This window comes from Heterodontus francisci, chromosome 25 (genome assembly GCF_036365525.1).
Source record: "Heterodontus francisci isolate sHetFra1 chromosome 25, sHetFra1.hap1, whole genome shotgun sequence".
In the NCBI taxonomy this organism is placed as follows: domain Eukaryota; kingdom Metazoa; phylum Chordata; class Chondrichthyes; order Heterodontiformes; family Heterodontidae; genus Heterodontus; species Heterodontus francisci.
In genome coordinates, this window is record NC_090395.1 from 57,238,275 (window position 1) to 57,257,075 (window position 18,801).

At 42.6% G+C, this 18,801-nt stretch overlaps 1 protein-coding gene across 5 annotated transcripts in view; it reads right to left on the minus strand.

Annotated features, from left to right (window-relative positions):
• The window catches only part of LOC137383882 (complement decay-accelerating factor-like), an 83,197-nt gene that overhangs the window by 13,562 nt on the left and 50,834 nt on the right, over positions 1-18,801 (minus strand). For 3 of the 5 annotated variants that reach the window (XM_068057237.1, XM_068057234.1, XM_068057236.1), the window contains 3 exons: positions 14,165-14,311; positions 8,164-8,310; positions 4,525-4,569 (listed from right to left, as the gene is read on the minus strand). In XM_068057237.1, the coding sequence (XP_067913338.1) occupies positions 4,525-4,569; positions 8,164-8,310; positions 14,165-14,311 (339 nt within the window). The remainder of the gene's footprint in view (positions 1-4,524; positions 4,570-8,163; positions 8,311-14,164; positions 14,312-18,801) is intronic. The other 2 variants (XM_068057238.1, XM_068057235.1) reach the window with 1 other exon arrangement.

Genomic DNA, 18,801 nt, shown 5'->3' on the forward strand with positions numbered 1-18,801 from the left:
TAATACCACCCTTAACTTCCTTAGTTAGCCACAGATGTTACATCCTTCTCAAAGAGTCTTTCTTCCTCAATGGAATATGTCTTTGTTGGGAGTTAGGAAATTTCTCCTTAAATGTCTGCTTTTCTACTGTCTTCTCTTTTAACCTATTTTCCCAGTCTACTTTTCCCAACTCTGGGCTGAAATTTATGGTGCCGCTGCCATAATCGGCAGCCCTCTGCCTTCAGACCTTTGCAATTGCCTTTTTTTAAGTTTATGATATGAATTATGGACCCACATTTCTCACCCTCAAACTGAATGTGAAATTCTCTCATGTTATGATCACTCTTGCCTCGAGAATCCTTTACTATGAGGTCTTTAATTAATCCTGTCTCAATACAAATTCCCAAGTCCAAAATAGCCTGGTCCCTGGTAGGTTCTAGAATGTCTTAGAACAAAAGAACAAAGAAAATTACAGCACAGGAGCAGGCCCTTCGGCCCTCCAAGCCTACGCCGATCCAAATCCTCTATCTAAACCTGTCGCCTATTTTCTAAGGGTCTGTATCTCTTTACTTCCTGCCCATTCATGCATCTGTCGAGATACATCTTAAAAGACGCTATCGTGCCTGCGTCTACCACCTCCGCTGGTAATGCGTTCCATGCACCCACCACTCTCTGCGTAAAGAACTTTCCACGCATATCCCCCCTAAACATTTCCCCTCTCACTTTGAACTCGTGTCCCCTTGTAATTGAATCCCCCACTCTGGGAAAAAGCTTCTTGCTATCCACCCTGTCTATACCTCTCATGATTTTGTACACCTCAATCAGGTCCCCCCTCAACCTCCGTCTTCCTAATGAAAATAATCCTAATCTACTCAACCTCTCTTCATAGCTAGCGCCCTCCATACCAGGCAACAACCTGGTGAACCTCCTCTGCACCCTCTCCAAAGCATCCACATCCTTTTGGTAATGTGGCGACCAGAACTGCACGCAGTATTCCAAATGTGGCCGAACCAAAGTCCTATACAACTGTAACATGACCTGCCAACTCTTGTACTCAATACCCCGTCCGATGAAGGAAAGCATGCCGTATGCCTTCTTGACCACTCTATTGACCTGCGTTGCCACCTTCAGGGAACAATGGACCTGAACACCCAAATCTCTCTGTACATCAATTTTCCCCAGGACTTTTCCATTTACTGTACAGTTCACTCTTGAATTGGATCTTCCAAAATGCATCACCTCGCATTTGCCCTGATTGAACTCCATCTGCCATTTCTCTGCCCAACTCTCCAGACTATCTATATTCTGCTGTATTTTCTGACAGTCCCCTTCAGTATCTGCTACTCCACCAATCTTAGTGTCGTCTGCAAACTTGCTAATCAGACCACCTATACTTTCCTCCAAATCATTTATGTATATCACAGACAACAGTGGTCCCAGCACGGATCCCTGTGGAACACCACTGGTCACACGTCTCCATTTTGAGAAACTCCCTTCCACTGCTACTCTCTGTCTCCTGTTGCCCAGCCAGTTCTTTATCCATCTAGCTAGTACACCTTGGACCCCATGCGCCTTCACTTTCTCCATCAGCCTACCATGGGGAACCTTATCAAACGCCTTACTGAAGTCCATGTATATGACATCTACAGCCCTTCCCTCATCAATCAACTTTGTCACTTCCTCAAAGAATTCTATTAAGTTAGTCAGACATGACCTTCCCTGCACAAAACCATGTTGCCTATCACTGATAAGCCCATTTTCTTCCAAATGGGAATAGATCCTATCCCTCAGTATCTTCTCCAGCAGCTTCCCTACCACTGACGTCAGGCTCATCGGTCTATAATTACCTGGATTTTCCCTGCTACCCTTCTTAAGCAAGGGTTCTAAGAAACTATCCTGAATACACTCTATAAACTCATCCTCCAGGCTACCTTTGCCAATTTGATTTGTCCAATTAATGTGAAGATTAAAATCATCCACAATTATTGCTGTACCTTTCTTGCCCCCATTATTTCTTGATTTATACTCCACGCTACTTTGTAGCTACTGTTAGGGGGGCTATAAACTACTCCCACTAGTGACTTATTTCCTTTGCTATTTCTTATCTCCACCCAAACTGATTCTGCATTTTGATCTTCTAAACCAAGATCAATTCTCTCTATTGTACTGATCTCAGCCTTTACTAACAGAACTACCCCACCTCCTTTTCCTTTCCTCCTGTCCTTCCAAAATTACAAATACTCTTAATTATTCAGGTCCCAGTCTTGGTCACCTTGCAACCATGTCTCTGTAATGCCTATCATATATTTTAGTTTAGAGATACAGCACTGAAACAGGCCCTTCGGCCCACCGAGTCTGTGCCAACCATCAACCACCCATTTATACTAATCCTACACTAATCCCATATTCCTACCACATCCCCACCTGTCCCTATATTTCCCTACCACCTACCTATACTGGGGACAATTTGTAATGGCCAATTTACCTACCAACCTGCAAGTCTTTTGGCTTGTGGGAGGAAACCGGAGCACCCGGAGAAAACCCACGCAGACACAGGGAGAACTTGCAAACTCCACACAGGCAGTACCCAGAATTGAACCGGGTCGCTGGAGCTGTGAGGCTGCGGTGCTAACCACTGCGCCGCCCCATATTCATATCATATCATATTCATCATATTCATAAATGAATATATCATATTTATTTATTTCTGTTTGTGCTATCAAATCATCCATCTTGTTATGAATGCTTTGAGCATTCAGATAAATAACATTTAATGGTGTCTTCTTCCCATTTATGCCTACGCTGATCTTATTTTCTGGTGCACTCATATTGGTACGCTCTATCCCTTCTAGTCACACTCTGGTTCTCATAACCCATATCATTACCTTGTACTGTTTCCTTCTTCTTTCTCTTTAACTTTCCTAATCTCCCCTCACATGAACCTTCCCCCCACCCCACACTATTTAGTTTTAGCCCCTCTCTACTGCCCTAGTTATATGATTTGCCAAGACACTGGTCCCAGCGCAGTTCAAGTGAAGGCTATCCCATGGTACAGCTCCCTCTTTACCCAGTACTGGTGCCAGTGTTCCATGAATCGAAAACCATTTCTCCCACATCAATCTTTGAGCCATACATTCAACTCTCTGATCTTATTTACCCTATGCCAATTTGTTCATGGCTCAGGTATTAATCCAGAGATTACCACCTTTGTGGTTCTGCTTTTTAATTTAGCCCCTAACTGCTCATACTTCCTCAGCAGAACCTCTGTTTTAGTCCTACCTATGTCGTTGGTACCCACATGGACCACAACAACTGGATCCTTCCCTTCCCATTCCACGTTCCTCTCCAGCCCCAAGGAGATGTCTTTAATCCTGGCACAGGGCAGGCAACACAGCCTTTGTGACTTGGATGCAGAGAACTGTTAATATTAAGAAGGCGACAAACAGTGAACACTGCATGGGAAAGAATGAAAGCAAAGCTGGGAACCGTATGGTGGAGGACTAAAGGTATATTGAAAGACGATTTTGAACAGACTTTCAATGTAGGGAATTGGAGAGAGTTCCAAAGGAGTATAGTGACTGAAAGAGCAGATACCCCTGATGAAGCAGGAGACAAGGAGAAGCTCAGTTTTAGGAGAAATTGAGGTGTAAAGCTGAAGAAAATTACTATGGCGGGGTGAGACCATGAGGGATTTAAAAATTCAGAGTCAGAATTTTAAAGACAGTACCACTGAAACATGGGGAGCCACTGTACTTGGAGAAGAGAGTTAGAACAGAACCGTGTAACTTTGTGTTAGTGATGAATTTGGCAGTGATATTTTGGAAGAGTTGTAACTTTGAGGTTTGGCTAGCTAAGAGAGATTGGAACAGTGGAGTCTCGAGGTGCTTAAGATGTGGGCTAGGATTTCAGCATTCATAGAGGAAGAGGTGAATGTGAGTAATGCTGCAAAAATGCAAGTAAGTGATTTTGATAATGCATCACATGCGAAGGATGAAACTGAGCTTAGCATCACTCCACAAATTGATTCAATCTGAGGTGGTAGCCAGGGAGGTTGATATAATCCAGATCAAAAGCACATAGATGCTGGAGGGAGCCAAAGAGGATGGTTTTGCTGAAAGTAAGCTGGATGGAACTGACTCATTCAAATCTAGAAGTCAGACAGGGAGCAGTAATGGTTGTTTGATTCATAGAGAAGGCAGAGAGATAGCATTGTATGTCAGTAACATATTTTCACAGCTGATGTTGCCAAAAGATAAATGTGAAAAGGAATGGACAAAGAATGATCCTGGGGTGTGCTGGAGGTTACCATGCAGGCAAAAGCTGTTGCAGGCAATCTAATATCTGCATTAGGACAAATGTGAGTAGAATGAGGACAGGGCAGGGCCGAAGAAGTCACGTAGACTGTTGTTTGTAACAATCAGTTAACAGAGTGCAATGCCTTTAACAGTTTTTATGAAAATTATAATCTGCTACACATATCATTTACAAAATACATTCTTATTAATCATTACTTTTTAAGGAATTCTTCAAGCAGTTCCCACTTACCAAAATATATCCACTTTTTCCAGTACTCATATGAGGAATCTGCAACTATCAGGTAAAAAACAGACTTTAGGAATCATCCTACTGAATTAATTTCTGTCTTCACAATCCAAATAGACTGTGATTACAATTTACATAATGGAAAAGCTGCATTGTTCACAATTACATTACATCTGGAAACAAGGACAAGCAGGGCAAATTGCAAGTCAAAAATCACATTCTTATGTTGAATATATTTAATTTTTAGTGTGAAAAATTTAACATTAGAAGTGCATATTTTGGTTACTTATTGCACTGATGCCTCTGTTTCCTCCACAAGAATGTGATTGCAGCTTGGCGATTTAATCATCAACCTGAACAAGATTGTCTGCAGGAGTTTGTCGGGTCATTGAACAAAAGTTGTCACCAGGACTTTTAACTTATCAAAATTCCCTATAAAATGCGAAAATATTTTATGTCTAATCTAATATCCATTGCTGGATCCTGAACACATGACCACAACTTCATGAAACAAGTATTCATGAATATTTCTTTCTAAACTTGCTAAAGTTGAACCACTGTTCAATAGGTGGAGCATACCGCATTACCAAACAACTATTTCATGACCCCCAGATTGCACAAATGGGACACTTCAACACCAAAACATTTAAGGAACCTGCATATTTGCACTGTTTCATAAAAATCAAGTTGTGTCTCCCATTTAATGGGTTGGCATTTCCAGCCTGTCCTGTTTGAAGTGCATGTGTGAACACCAAGTGAGAACATGGAGAGGATCATGGTGATGCCCACCACAGTCAACCAGCCTCCCAGCACCACCTGTCAAGGTTCAGACATGTATTATGGTTATTTTAGTGAGGTATTCGCAGGTAGACAGTGCTATTGGAAACATGCAGCAACATACAGGCAATATGTTGGCAGAGATGGAATTGTTCAGGACAATTGTTTAAGAGATAACTTCTTCTGCTTGTTGAGGTGAGGAGAAACCACCTTTTTATGTGACAGTCCATGTTACCATCAAGCGCTCCTAGGTCAGGTATAGCACAAGATGAACGCAAAGTAAAATTCCCTCCCCTTTATTCCTCCAAAATGCTTAGCCCCTACACCAGATGATTGCCCCCTATTTCATCAGTGCACTTTTTGTCAATTTGTTTCACCATCCATCCCTATGTCTCTAAATCTCGCAGTCAATCTTCGAATCATTGTATCTTACAGCACAGTAGGAGGACATTCAACCCATCGTGCCCGTGACAGAGCTATCCAATTAGTTGCACACCCCTGTACTCACCCCCATAATCCTGCAATTTTCTTATCTTCAAGTGTTTATCCAATTCCCTTTTAAAAGTTACAGTTGAAGCTGCTTCCACTACCCATTCAAGCAATGCATTTCAAATCATCATAACCCGCTGTGCAAAAAAATCTCACCTCTGGCTCTTTTGCCAATTGCCTTAAATCTGTATCCTCTGGTTACCAACACTAAAGCTAGTCAAAGCAGTTTCTCCTTATTTACTCCATCAAAAAACTTCATCATTTTGAATGCCTCTATTAAATCTCCCCTCAACCTTCTCTGTTCAAAGAAGAACAATCCCAGCTTCTCTAATCTTGTGATGTAACTGAAGTTCCTCATCCCTGGTACCATTCTAGTATCACCTCTGCATCCTCTCCAAAACCTTGACAACCCTTCTAAAGTACGATGCCCAGAAATGGACACATACACCAGCTGAGGCTTAACCAGCATTTTATTAAGGCAATAGCATAGCTTCCTTACTTTAGTATATGATTATATTTATAAAGCCAAGGATCCCATATGCTTTTATAAACAGTCCTATCAACTTGTCCTGCCACCTGCTTAGATTTCTATGTGGGAAGCTCCAGATGTTGCTGTTCCTGCACCCTTTGTTTTTTGGTACAATGGAAATTGTACCATTTCATTTATATTGCCTCTCCTTCAGTATTCCTTCCAAAATGCACCACTTCACACTTCAAATTTCATCTGTCATGTGTCTGCCCATTTCACCAGACTGTTTATGTACTCCCGATGTCTGTTACTATCCTTTCTCACTTTTTACTACTTTTCTGAGATTTGTGGCAATCTCAGGGTAAATTCAACAATCTGTGTTCCCAGTGGGGAACCACATGTGAAGGAAACACAGGTCGGAGATAGGACTAAAATAGGACACTACCAATTCTTCAACTTCTGCCAACGCTGCATTATTGGTCAATTTACCTCTGTGTAATTTTCTGCTGCACACTCAGGACTTAAATCCAACCCCTATCGATGGAAGAAAGTTTTCTTTCTACTGCCTGTAAATCACTGAGCAGGAGTTGGAGGAGTACATGCTAGAAGAGAAAGATTTTCAAGTAGCTTTAAAGGTGAGGTGAAACGCAACAAATAGATAGAGGTTTAGCAGAAGAAATCCAGATTTCTCAATGACTCTTCTTTCTACTGCTTGGAAGTCAACAATCCTTGTTCCCAGTGGGGAACCACATGTGAAAGAAACAAAGGTCAGAGATAGGACTAAAATAGTACACTACCAATCTTCAACCACTGCCAATTCTGCATGATTGGTCAATTTACCAGTTTGTGTCATTTTTGAGGCCCACTCAGGACTTAAATCCACCCCCTATTAATGGATGAAACTTTTCTTTCTACTGCCTGGAAGTCAACAATAACAACAAAGACAATCAATCACTGAGCAGGAGGAGGAGGAGTACCTGCTAGAAGTAGCTTTAATGGTGAAGTGAAATGCAGCAAATAAATAGGGGTTTAGCAGAAGAATTCCAGAGAACAGGAGCGTGATAGCTCAATGCTCTGTTGGGGATGGTGGAGCAGTGAGAAATCCAGACGCATATTGTGCCAGAGATGGAAAAACAAAGGCTGCAAACAGAGAAGCAGGGCTTGAGTAGGTTGTCGAGGTAAACCATGGAGTGTTCATAAAGAAGAACAAATAATTTTCAAATCAATACATTGGAAAATGGTAAGTCTGTCAAGCTCACTGATGAGAAGGATGATAAATAAGCAGAACTCGGAACAAGATGTGGACAGTGGAGTTTTAAAGTAATTGCAAGTTTTGCAGCTTGTAGCTTAGAGTGCTAGCAAGAGAAACGTGGCAAAGTCAAGACTGCAGGGTATAAAAATGTAATGAAACTTTCAACTGTGATGAAGGTAAGCCAGTGATAGAGAGGTGTAAAGTTAAGGAAATTAAAATAGAGAGTCTTGGTGATGGGTAGAATGTGGAATTTTAGGCTGGGGTTAAATAGGACACCATGGACTTATAACTTTAGATTCACTCTTAATGAGTATTAGAGAGAGGTGGAACTGGGTGCTGGGGTTGGGTGTTCCAGCAGAAGACAAACAGGACAGCTTCTGTCTTCAATATGAAGCTGGTGAAGAATCTGGCTCTTGAAGTAAAATAGGAGGATTATTTAAATCATGTTGCTCTCACACACACACCTCTTTGTGGCAGAGGCAAAATACTGGAAATAATTTATGGTCCACTTTTTTGTTGACAATTGGACTGAAGGACCAAAAGGAACAGAAGATAAATAATTTACATGTTAATACAGAACTGCTGAAAATAATTCACTCCTTTATTTATCAGACTTCCGTTGTTATGTTACACTTTACATGAAATAGATACTCACAGTTAGGAGATGCTGAAAGCATTAGGCTCTCGTCAAAACTATCTGTCGGAATTGGGGAGTTGTTCGGAGATATTCTTTTATTTATCATTTTATTTACAGTTGTGGTTGGTGAAAGATCAGTTTGCCTTCCGTCATACGCAGTAGTATCTGAAATGTAACACCACATACACAAACTATAAGAAATAATCTAATCTACTTCTCTTTTTGTTTCTCTAGCCTACTCTCCCCTTCAGAAGGTTTTGAGTTCAGATGAAGGGTCACTGACCTGAAACTTTAACTTTGCTTCTCTCTCCACAGATGCTGCCAGACCTGCTGAGTACTTTTTTGCAAATGTTTGTCGGTGTGATAGGGCAGAACGTTGTCCTGGAGCTTTTTAGGAAAGCTCTCACTATTCCCCTTAGTACAATAGGTATAACATTGCGAGTCCCATAGGACTCTTGTGGAAGGACCAGGAAGAACTTTTAGATGGCAAGGAAGTGCAGTATGCTTACAGAAGGATTGCACATACTTGCCATTATTCTGCCAACTGAATATATAAGCCACAAAGGAATTAATTGGGCCTTTCGAGGAACATTGTTTTGCAGGCTGCAATTTACTAGTTGCACAATGTGTGTGGAAGGACTTGTCGCCTAACTCACACACACGCACCACATTGCCAGTTACAATGAGTGCAAGAGCTCTGGGGTCTTTCCATGGGGCCAGTGAGGACACCAGCAACATCAATCAATCTGCAGTTCATCACTGCATAAAACAAGTGACTGTGTCTTTTTTTTGCCACAACAAGGGAACAACAAGATGGAATACTAGACTTTTTTTGAACAGCAGGCCTCCCAGAAATCAACAGTGTCAGTTAACTAGGCCATGTGGCCCTACATGCTCCATAACAACATCCTATTGATGAACCACACAGACTTTTAGTCCAAATTTCAATATTTGCATTAAAGCCTGTCTACCCTACCCGAACCAGACTACATAAAGCCAGGCTTTAATCTGCATTGGATACTGCAGGTAAATGCTGATTTCCTGACAATTTGCATGATGCATTTATTTTACGCCAGTCCACTAGGCCACGTTTACTGGTAGACTCTCATCTGGTCAAGGTTTGGATCTTGGGAGACCAAGGTTATCTGCTCCTGTTTTGGCTCATGCCCTTTCTGCAGGATCTCTGCACAGATAATACTGAGGCACATGTCTCCACCACACCAACTATCAAACAAAATAAGGTGGGCTCCATTACAGCTCTGTGATCAGCTCTGCACCATTTTCCTCTCGCTGTTGTGCACCAGTGATAATTTACAAATGGATGAGAAGACAAAATTTTAAAACAGTAAATAATCATTTCTAATGCTTAATACAGTTCCTCATCCAACAAGTGATATAACTTCAATACGAGTCATGTTGAAAGAAATTGCTGTACTGGGACGTCAAATCGCTAACAAGATAGAAATCAATATCAAAGCAGAACATGATCTTTTCACATGTGAAAAAGAAAGCCTTAAAACTTATGAAACAAAATTTTTTAAACAAATGAATATATTTTAAATTTCCTAAATGTTGCTTTTCATAATTATATAACCTGAAAAAATCAGTTAAAACAATTGCCAAACTGATTATATTCACATAATTTGAGATGCAGTACAGCTCCGCTTTAGAATTCATACTTTTAATTTTTTGAATATAGGTATATCAATGGGAAGAGGATAACCAGGGAAAGAGTAGGACCCATTAGGGACCAAGGGGGAAATTTGTGGGTGGAGCCAGAGGACATTGGTAGGGTGTTGAACGAATACTTCACATCTGTCTTCACCCAAGAGAATGTGGATGTAGATATGGAACTTATAGAGAGAGACTGTGAGGTTCTTGAGCAAATTGTCATAGGGAGTGACAAGGTATTGGAGGTTTTGGAAGGCTTAAAAGTGGACAAATCTCCAGGTCTGGACGATTTGTGTCCCAGGATGCTGTGGGAGGCGAGGGTGGAAATTGCAGGGGCTCGGACCCTAATTTTTAAATCCTCTCTGGCCACAGGGGAGGTGCCAGAGGACTAGAGAACAGCTAATTGGGTCCCACTATTTAAGAAAGGTTGCAGAGATAAGCCAGGGAACTACAGACCAGTGAGTCTCACGTCAGTGGTAGGGAAACTATTGAAGAAAATTCTGAAGGAGAGAATCTATCACCACTAGGAGGCGCAAAATTTGATTAGGAATAGTCAGCATGGCTTTGCCAGAAGGAGGTCATGCCTAACAAATTTGATTGAATTTTTTGAGCATGTGATGTGGATGAGGGTAGTGCAGTTGATGTAGTTTACATGGATTTCAGCAAAGCCTTTGACAAGGGAGACTTATCAAGAAAGCAAATGCACATGGGTTACAAGGTAACTTGAGAAGGTGGATTCAAAATTGGCTTAGCTGTAGGAGACAGAGAGTGATGACAGACGGCGTTTTAGTGACTGGAAGCCAGTGTCCAGTGGCGTACCACAGGGATCTGTGCTGGGTCCCCTATTGTTTGTCATTTATATAAACGACATAGATGACTATGTGGGGGGTAGGATCAGTAAGATTGCGGATGACACAAATGGGCAGAAAAGTTGCAGATGGAATTTAACGCTGAAAGGTGTGAGGTGATAGACTTTGGAAGGAGTAATGTGACACGGAAGTATTCAATGAATGGCCTGACACTGGGAAGTTCTGAGGAACAAAGGTGCCTTGGCGTGTTTGTCCATAGATCTCTGAAGGCAGAAGGGCAGGTTAATAGGGTGGTGAAAAAGGCATATGGGACCCTTGCCTTTATCAATCGAGGCATAGATTACAAAAGTAGGGAGGCCATGTTGGAGTTGTACAGAACTTTGGTACGGCCACAGCTGGAGTACTGTGTGCAATTCTGGTCGCCACATTATAGGAAGGATGTGATTGCATTGGAGGGGGTGCAGAGGCGATTCACCAGGATGTTGCCTGGGATGGAACATTTAAGCTATGAAGAGAGGTTGGAAAGGCTTGGGTTGTTTTCGCTGGAGCAGAGAAGACTGAGGGGTGACCTGATCGAGGTGTACAAGATTATGAGGGGCATGGACAGGATGGATAAGGAGCAGCTGTTCCCCTTAGTTGAAAGGTCAGTTACAAGGGGTCACAAGTTTAAGGTGAGGGGCCGGAGGTTTAAGGGGGATTTGAGGAAGAACTTTTTTACCCAGAGGATGGTGACTGTCTGGAATGCCCTGCCAGGGAGGGTGGTAGAGGCGGGTTGCCTCACATCCTTTAAAAAGTATCTGGATGAGCAATTGGCACGTCATAACATTCAAGGCTATGGGACAAGTGCTGGCAAATAGGATTAGGTAGACAGGTCAGGTGTCTTTAATGCATCAGTGCAGACTCGATGGGCCGAAGGGCCTCTTCTGCACTGCATTATTCTGTGATTCTGTGAATTGTCCTGTGTATAAGTGTGTTGAAGTCCAACCATTCAATAAGTCATATAATTTGTCGTCAAGCTGCAGCATAAACCCAACTGGTTGATTAATCCCTTCCAGGAAGCGATCCTGCTACTTCTACCTGTCTGGTCTACATATAACTTTCGTTTACACTAAGTGTTGACATGGAAGATGAAACTGGTAGCAAATCAGCAGCTGATTTTTCACCACACCAGATCTTCTTTCCACCGAAAGATAGTTCAAACTGTTTTTGAAGTCTCGTTTTCTAGACTCACTGTCGTCTTTGTTTGGCTAAAAATTAAAAACCTTGGCAATATTTTCCAAGGAACTACTTTTTAATTGAAAGTCAAGCACTCCTAAGTCAGGTAAAGCATAAGATGCATGCAAAGTAAAGTTCCCTCTCCTTTGCTCCCACCCCAGATGATTGCCCCCTATTTCATCAGTATGAATTTTTTTCAATTTATTTCACCATCCATCCCTATGTCTCTAAAGCTCGCAGTCAATCTTAGAATCATTGTATCTTACAGCACAGTAGGAGGACATTCAACCCATCGTGCCCGTGACAGAGCTATCCAATTAGTTGCACACCCCTGTACTCACCCCCATAATCCTGCAATGTTCTTATCTTCAAGTGTTTATCCAATTCCCTTTTAAAAGTTACAGTTGAAGCTGCTTCCACTACCCATTCAAGCAATGCATTTCAAATCATCATAACCCGCTGTGCAAAAAAATCTCACCTCTGGCTCTTTTGCCAATTGCCGTAAATCTGTATCCTCTGGTTACCAACACTAAAGCTAGTCAAAGCAGTTTCTCCTTATTTACTCCATCAAAAAACTTCATCATTTTGAATGCCTCTATTAAATCTCCCCTCAACCTTCTCTGTTCAAAGAAGAACAATCCCAGCTTCTCTAATCTTGTGATGTAACTGAAGTTCCTCATCCCTGGTACCATTCTAGTATCACCTCTGCATCCTCTCCAAAACCTTGACGACCCTCCTAAAGTACGATGCCCAGAAATGGACACCTACACCAGCTGAGGCTTAACCAGCATTTTATTAAGGCTTAGCATAGCTTCCTTACTTTAGTATATGCCTCTATTTATAAAGCCAAGGATCCCATATGCTTTTATAAACAGTCCTATCAACTTGTCCTGCCACCTGCTTAGATTTCTGTATGTGAAGCTCCAGATGTTGCTGTTCCTGCACCCTTTGTTTTTTGGTACAATGGAAATTGTACCATTTCATTTATATTGCCTCTCCTTCAGTATTCCTTCCAAAATGCACCACTTCACACTTCAAATTTCATCTGTCACATGTCTGCCCATTTCACCAGACTCCCGAAGTTTGTTACTTTCCTTTCTCACTTTTTACTACTTTTCTGAGATTTGTGGCAATCTCAGGGTAAATTCAGCAATCTGTGTTCCCAGTGGGGAACCACATGTGAAGGAAACACAGGTCGGAGATCGGACTAAAATAGTAAACTACCAATTCTTTAACTTCTGCCAACTCTGCATTATTGGTCAATTTAACCCTTTGTGTCATTTTTTGCTGCACACTCAGGACTTAAATCCAACCCCAATTGATGGAAGAAAGTTTTCTTTCTAATGCCTGTAAGTCATTGAGCAGGAGTTGGAGGAGTACATGCTAGAAGAGAAAGATTTTCAAGTTGCTTTAAAGGTGAAATGAAATGCAGCAAATAGATAGAGGTTTAGCAGAAGAATTCCAGAGAACAGGAGCATGATAGCTCAATGCTCTGTTGGGGATGGTGGAGCAGTGAGAAATCCAGACGCATATTGTGCCAGAGATGGAAAAACAAAGGCTGCAAACAGAGAAGCAGGGCTTGAGTAGGTTGTCGAGGTAAACCATGGAGTGTTCATAAAGAAGAACAAATAATTTTCAAATCAATACATTGGAAAATAGTAAGTCTGTCAAGCTCACTGATGAGAAGGATGATAAATAAGCAGAACTCGGAACAAGATGTGGACAGTGGAGTTTTAAAGTAATTGCAGGTTTTGCAGCTTGTAGCTTAGAGTGCTAGCAAGAGAAACTTGGCAAAGTCAAAACTGCAGGGTACAAAAATGTAATGAAACTTTCAACTGTGATGAAGATAAGCCAGTGATAGAGAGGTGTAATGTTAAGGAAATTAAAATAGAGAGTCTTGGTGATGGGTAGAATGTGGAATTTTAGGCTGGGGTTAAATAGGACAACATGGACTTATAACTTTAGATTCACTCTTAACGAGTATTAGAGAGAGGTGGAACTGGGTGCTGGGGTTGGGTGTTCCAGCAGAAGACAAACAGGACAGCTTCTGTCTTCAATATGAAGCTGGTGAAGACTCTGGCTCCTGAAGTAAAATAGGAGGATTATTTAAATCATGTTGCTCTCGCACACACACCTCTTTGTGGCAGAGGCAAAATACTGGAAATAGTTTATGGTCCACTTTTTGTTGACAATTGGACTGAAGGACCAAAAGGAGCAGAAGATAAATAATTTACATGTTAATAAAGAATTGCTGAAAATAATTCACTCCTTTATTTATCAGACTTCCATTGCTATGTTTCATTTTACAAGAAATAAATACTCACAGTTAGGAGATGCTGAATGCATTAGGCTCTTGTCAAAACTATCTGTAGGAATTGGGGAGTTGTTCGGAGATATTCTTTTATTTATCATTTTATTTACAGTTGTGGTTGGAGAAAGATCAGTTTGCCTTTTGTCATACGCAGTAGTATCTGAAATGTAACACCACATACACAAACTATAAGAAATAATCTAATCAACTTCTCTTTTTGTTTCTCTAGCCTACTGTCCCCTTCAGAAGGTTTTGAGTTCTGATGAAGGGTCACTGACCTGAAACTTTAACTTTGATTCTCTCTCCACAGATGCTGCCAGACCTGCTGAGTATTTCCAGCACTTTTTTGCTTTTATTTAATGTAAATGTTTGTCGGTGTGATAGGGCAGAACATTGTCCAGGAGCTTTTTAGGAGAGCTGGGGAGTTACAGTACTCTGCTCTCACTAATCCCCTTAGTACAACAGGTATAACATTGCGAGTCCCATAGGACTCTTGTACAAGGACCAGGAAGAACTTTTAGATGGCAAGGAAGTGCAGTATGCTTACAGAAGGATTGCACATACTTGCCATTACTCTGCCAACTGAATATATAAGCCACAAAGGAATTAATTGGGCCTTTCGAGGAATATTGTTTTTGCAGGCTGCAATTTACGAGTTGCACAATGTGTGTGGAAGGACTTGTAGCCTAACTCACACACGCACCACATTGCCAGTTACAGTGAATGCAAGAGCTCTGGGGTCTTTCCATGGGGCCAGTGAGGACACCAGCAACATCAATCAATCTGCAGTTCATCACTGCATAAAACAAGTGACTGTGTCTTTTTTTGCGGCACAGTGGTTAGCACCGCAGCCTCACAGCTCCAGCGACCCGGGTTCAATTCTGGGTACTGCCTGTGTGGAGTTTGCAAGCTCTCCCTGTGTCTGCGTGGGTTTCCACCGGGTGCTCCGGTTTCCTCCCACATGCCAAAGACTTGCGGGTTGATAGGTAAATTGGCCATTATAAATTGCCCCTAGGACAGGTAGATGGTAGGGAAATATAGGGACAGGTGGGGATGTGGTAGGGATATGGAATTAGTGTAGGATTAGTATAAAAATGGGTGGTTGATGGTCGGCACAGACTCGGTGGGCCAAAGGGCCTGTTTCAGTGCTGTATCTCTAAAAAAAAAGTACAAAATCAAGGAAGTTATGCTGAAACCTTTCTAAAGCTCTGGTGAGGCCACAACCAGAGTGTTTATGGTTAGCATCCTTCCATCTGCAAAAGATGATGGACACACAGCAAACAATCCATTTAAGTGGGGTGTCTTCTGTTGGTGCTCCTTAGCTGATGGCTGTGAAGGCCAAACCTTGAGAGGCAGGTTCTGCCACAAGTGCTACGTGTGAAGTTGCCAGTGACCCTGTGAGTTGTTTTTGGCATTGGTATCTGTTGCCAAGCTGCTGTCGCACCTGGTCATTGTGGAAGTGCACACCAGTCCGCAGGATGTGTCGCCATTTCCCTCTTTTGCCAGATGGTGACTCCCAGGTACAATAGTTGACATTTAGGGCCTTTATGTCACGCTTACAAGCGTGACCAGTTCTGGTCAGCAAACTTTAAGAAGGATGTAGGGTCCTTGAGAGGGTGTAGGGGAGATTTACCAGAATGGTTCCAGGGATGGGGGATTTCAGTTACAAGGTTAGGTTGGAAAAGCTGGGGTGGTTCTCCCTGGAGCAAAGGAGATTGAGGGGAGATTTGATAGAGGTGGACAAGATTGTGACAGGCCTAGATAAACTAGACAAGGAAAAACTGTTCCTATTAGCCGATGGTACAAGGACTAGGGGACACAAATTGAATGTTTTGGGCAAGAGATGCAGGGTGAATGTGAGGAAGAACCTTTTCACGCAGCAAGTGGCAATGACCTGAACTCGCTACCCTCAAGGGTGGTGGAAGTGGAGATAATGAATGATTTCAACAGGAAATTGGATGGGCACTTGAAGGAAATAAACTTGCAGGGCTATGGGAATCGAGTGGTGGAGTGAGACAGATTGGATTGCTCTGTGGAGAGCCAGCATGGACCCGATGGGCCGAATGGTTTTCTTTCTACTACCTGTAAGTCAACAATCCTTGTTCCCAGTGGGGAACCACATGTGAAGGAAACAGGTCAGAAATAGGACTAAAATAGTAAACTACCAATTCTTCAACTTCTGCCAATTCTGCATGATTGGTCAATTTACCCGTTTGTGTTATTTTTGCGGCACACACAGGACTTAAATCCATCCCCTATTGATGGATGAAAGTTTTCTTTCTACTGCCTGGAAGTCAACAATAGCAACAAAGACAATCACTGAGCAGGAGTAGGAGGAGTACCTGCTAGAAGGGAATGATTTGATGATTCCATTGGTTTCCATCTTGTCAAGTTCGACTTTCAACTTGAACTGAATGTGGATGCTGCATTTGCATGGTGGGTCGATTGAAGGTATGGCATTTTCTTTTAGATGTAAAGTTGCAGCTCCCTTGAAGCTGCCAATTCTATCAAAGCAATCTGGGTACTGTGCTGTTAGGTCGCTGACTGAAATGGTAGGCGTATCTTCTGATACTGGTTTACCTTCTGGTACCTGGTTGATCCCATGAATCGTGACCAAGGTTAGATCTCGGCATGCCAGAAGACCGCAATTGCTAGCCCTTTTTTCTCTACGATATAGAACGTTTGCGACATCCAGGGTGACTCGTTATATTTACACACTTATCATGATAGTGGGCAAATTATTGGAGAGGATTCTGAGAGACAGGATTTATGATTATTTGGAAAAGCATGGTTTGATTAGAGACAGTCAGCATGGCTTTGTAAGGGGCAGGTCATGCCTCACAAGCCTTATTGAATTCTTTGAAGATGTGACAAAACACATTGATGAAGGAAGAGCAGTGGATGTGGTGTATATGGATTTTAGCAAGGCGTTTGATAGGGTTCCCCATGGTAGGCTCATTCAGAAAGTAAGGAGGCATGGGATTCAGGGAAAGTTGGCTGTCTGGATACAAAATTGGCTGGCCCATAGAAGTCAGCGGGTGGTAGTAGATGGAAAGTATTCAGCATGGAGCTCGGTGACCAGTGGTGTTCCACAAGGATCTGTTCTGGGACCTCTGCTCTTTGTGATTTTTATAAATGACTTGGATGAGGAAGTGGAAGGCTGGGTTAGCAAGTTTGCCGATGACACGAAGGTTGCTGGAGTTGTGGATAGTGTGGAAGGCTGTTGTAGGTTGCAATGCGGAATACAGGCTTAAAGACAGGATTCTTGGTAGTGTGGAGGAACAGAGGGATCTTGGGGTCCATGTCCATAGATCGCTCAAACTTGCCACCCAAGCTGAAAGGGGTGTTAAGAAGGCGTATGGTGTGTTGGCTTTCATTAACAGGGGATTGAGTTTAAGAGCCGCGAGGTTATGCTGCAGCTCTATAAGGCCCTGGTTCGACCACACTTGGAATATTGTGTTCAGTTCTGGTCGCCTCATTATAGGAAGGATGTGGAAGCTTTAGAGAGGGTACAGAGGAGTTTTACCAGGATGCTGCCTGGACTGGAGGGCATGTCTTATGAAGAAAGATTGAGGGAGCTAGGGCTTTTCTCATTGGAGCGAAGAAGGATGAGAGGTGATTTGATAGAGGGGTACAAGATGATGAGAGGCATAGATAGAGTGGATAGCCAGAGACTTTTTCCCAGGGTGGAAAGGGCCATCACCAGGGGGCATAATTTTAAGGTGATTGGAGGAAGGTTTCGGGGAGATGTCAGAGGTAGGTTCTTTACACAGAAAGTGGTGGGTGCGTGGAATGCGCTGCCAGCGGTGGTGGTAGAAGCAGATACATTAGGGGCATTTAAGCGACTCTTGGATAGGTACATGGAAGATAGTAGAATGAAGGGTAGGTAGTTAGTTTGATCTTAGAGTAGGTTAAAGGTTCGGCACAACATCGTGGGCCGAAGGGCCTGTACTGTGCTGTACTGTTCTATGTTCTATGGATCAGTTTATGTCAAGAAATCCAAACTGCAGGCGACAAAGGAAATCTACAAGCTCTGTCCGAAGGGATCAAGAGGGCACTTGACCCTGCCATCACCAAAGTTGCTCCCCTGAAGTCAGCAGATGGTGAAGTACTCACCGACAGAAGTAAGCAGATGTTCCACTGGACTGAACACTACTGTGAGCTGCACTCCTGTGAGTCAGACGCGCATGGGATAACACCAAATTGTCCCTGAGGACCAAGCTGATGGTTTACCACGCCTGTGTCCTCAGCACCTTTCTCGATAGCTGTGAAACATGGGCGACTTACAGCTACCAGGAAAAGAAGCTCAATAATTTCCATCTTTACTGTCTGCACTTTGGAAGGAGTAACAGGAATGCAGAGTACTGGGCTAATGGGAAGATTCTTGGTAGTGTAGATGAGCAGAGATATCTTGGTGTCCAAGTACATAAATCCCTGAAAGTTGCTACCCAGGTTAATAGGGCTGTTAAGAAGGCATATGGTGTGTTAGCTTTTATTAGTAGGGGGATCGAGTTTCGGAGCCACGAGGTCATGCTGCAGCTGTACAAAACTCTGGTGAGGCCGCACCTGGAGTATTGCGTGCAGTTCTGGTCACCGCATTATAGGAAGGATGTGGAAGCTTTGGAAAGGGTGCAGAGGAGATTTACTAGG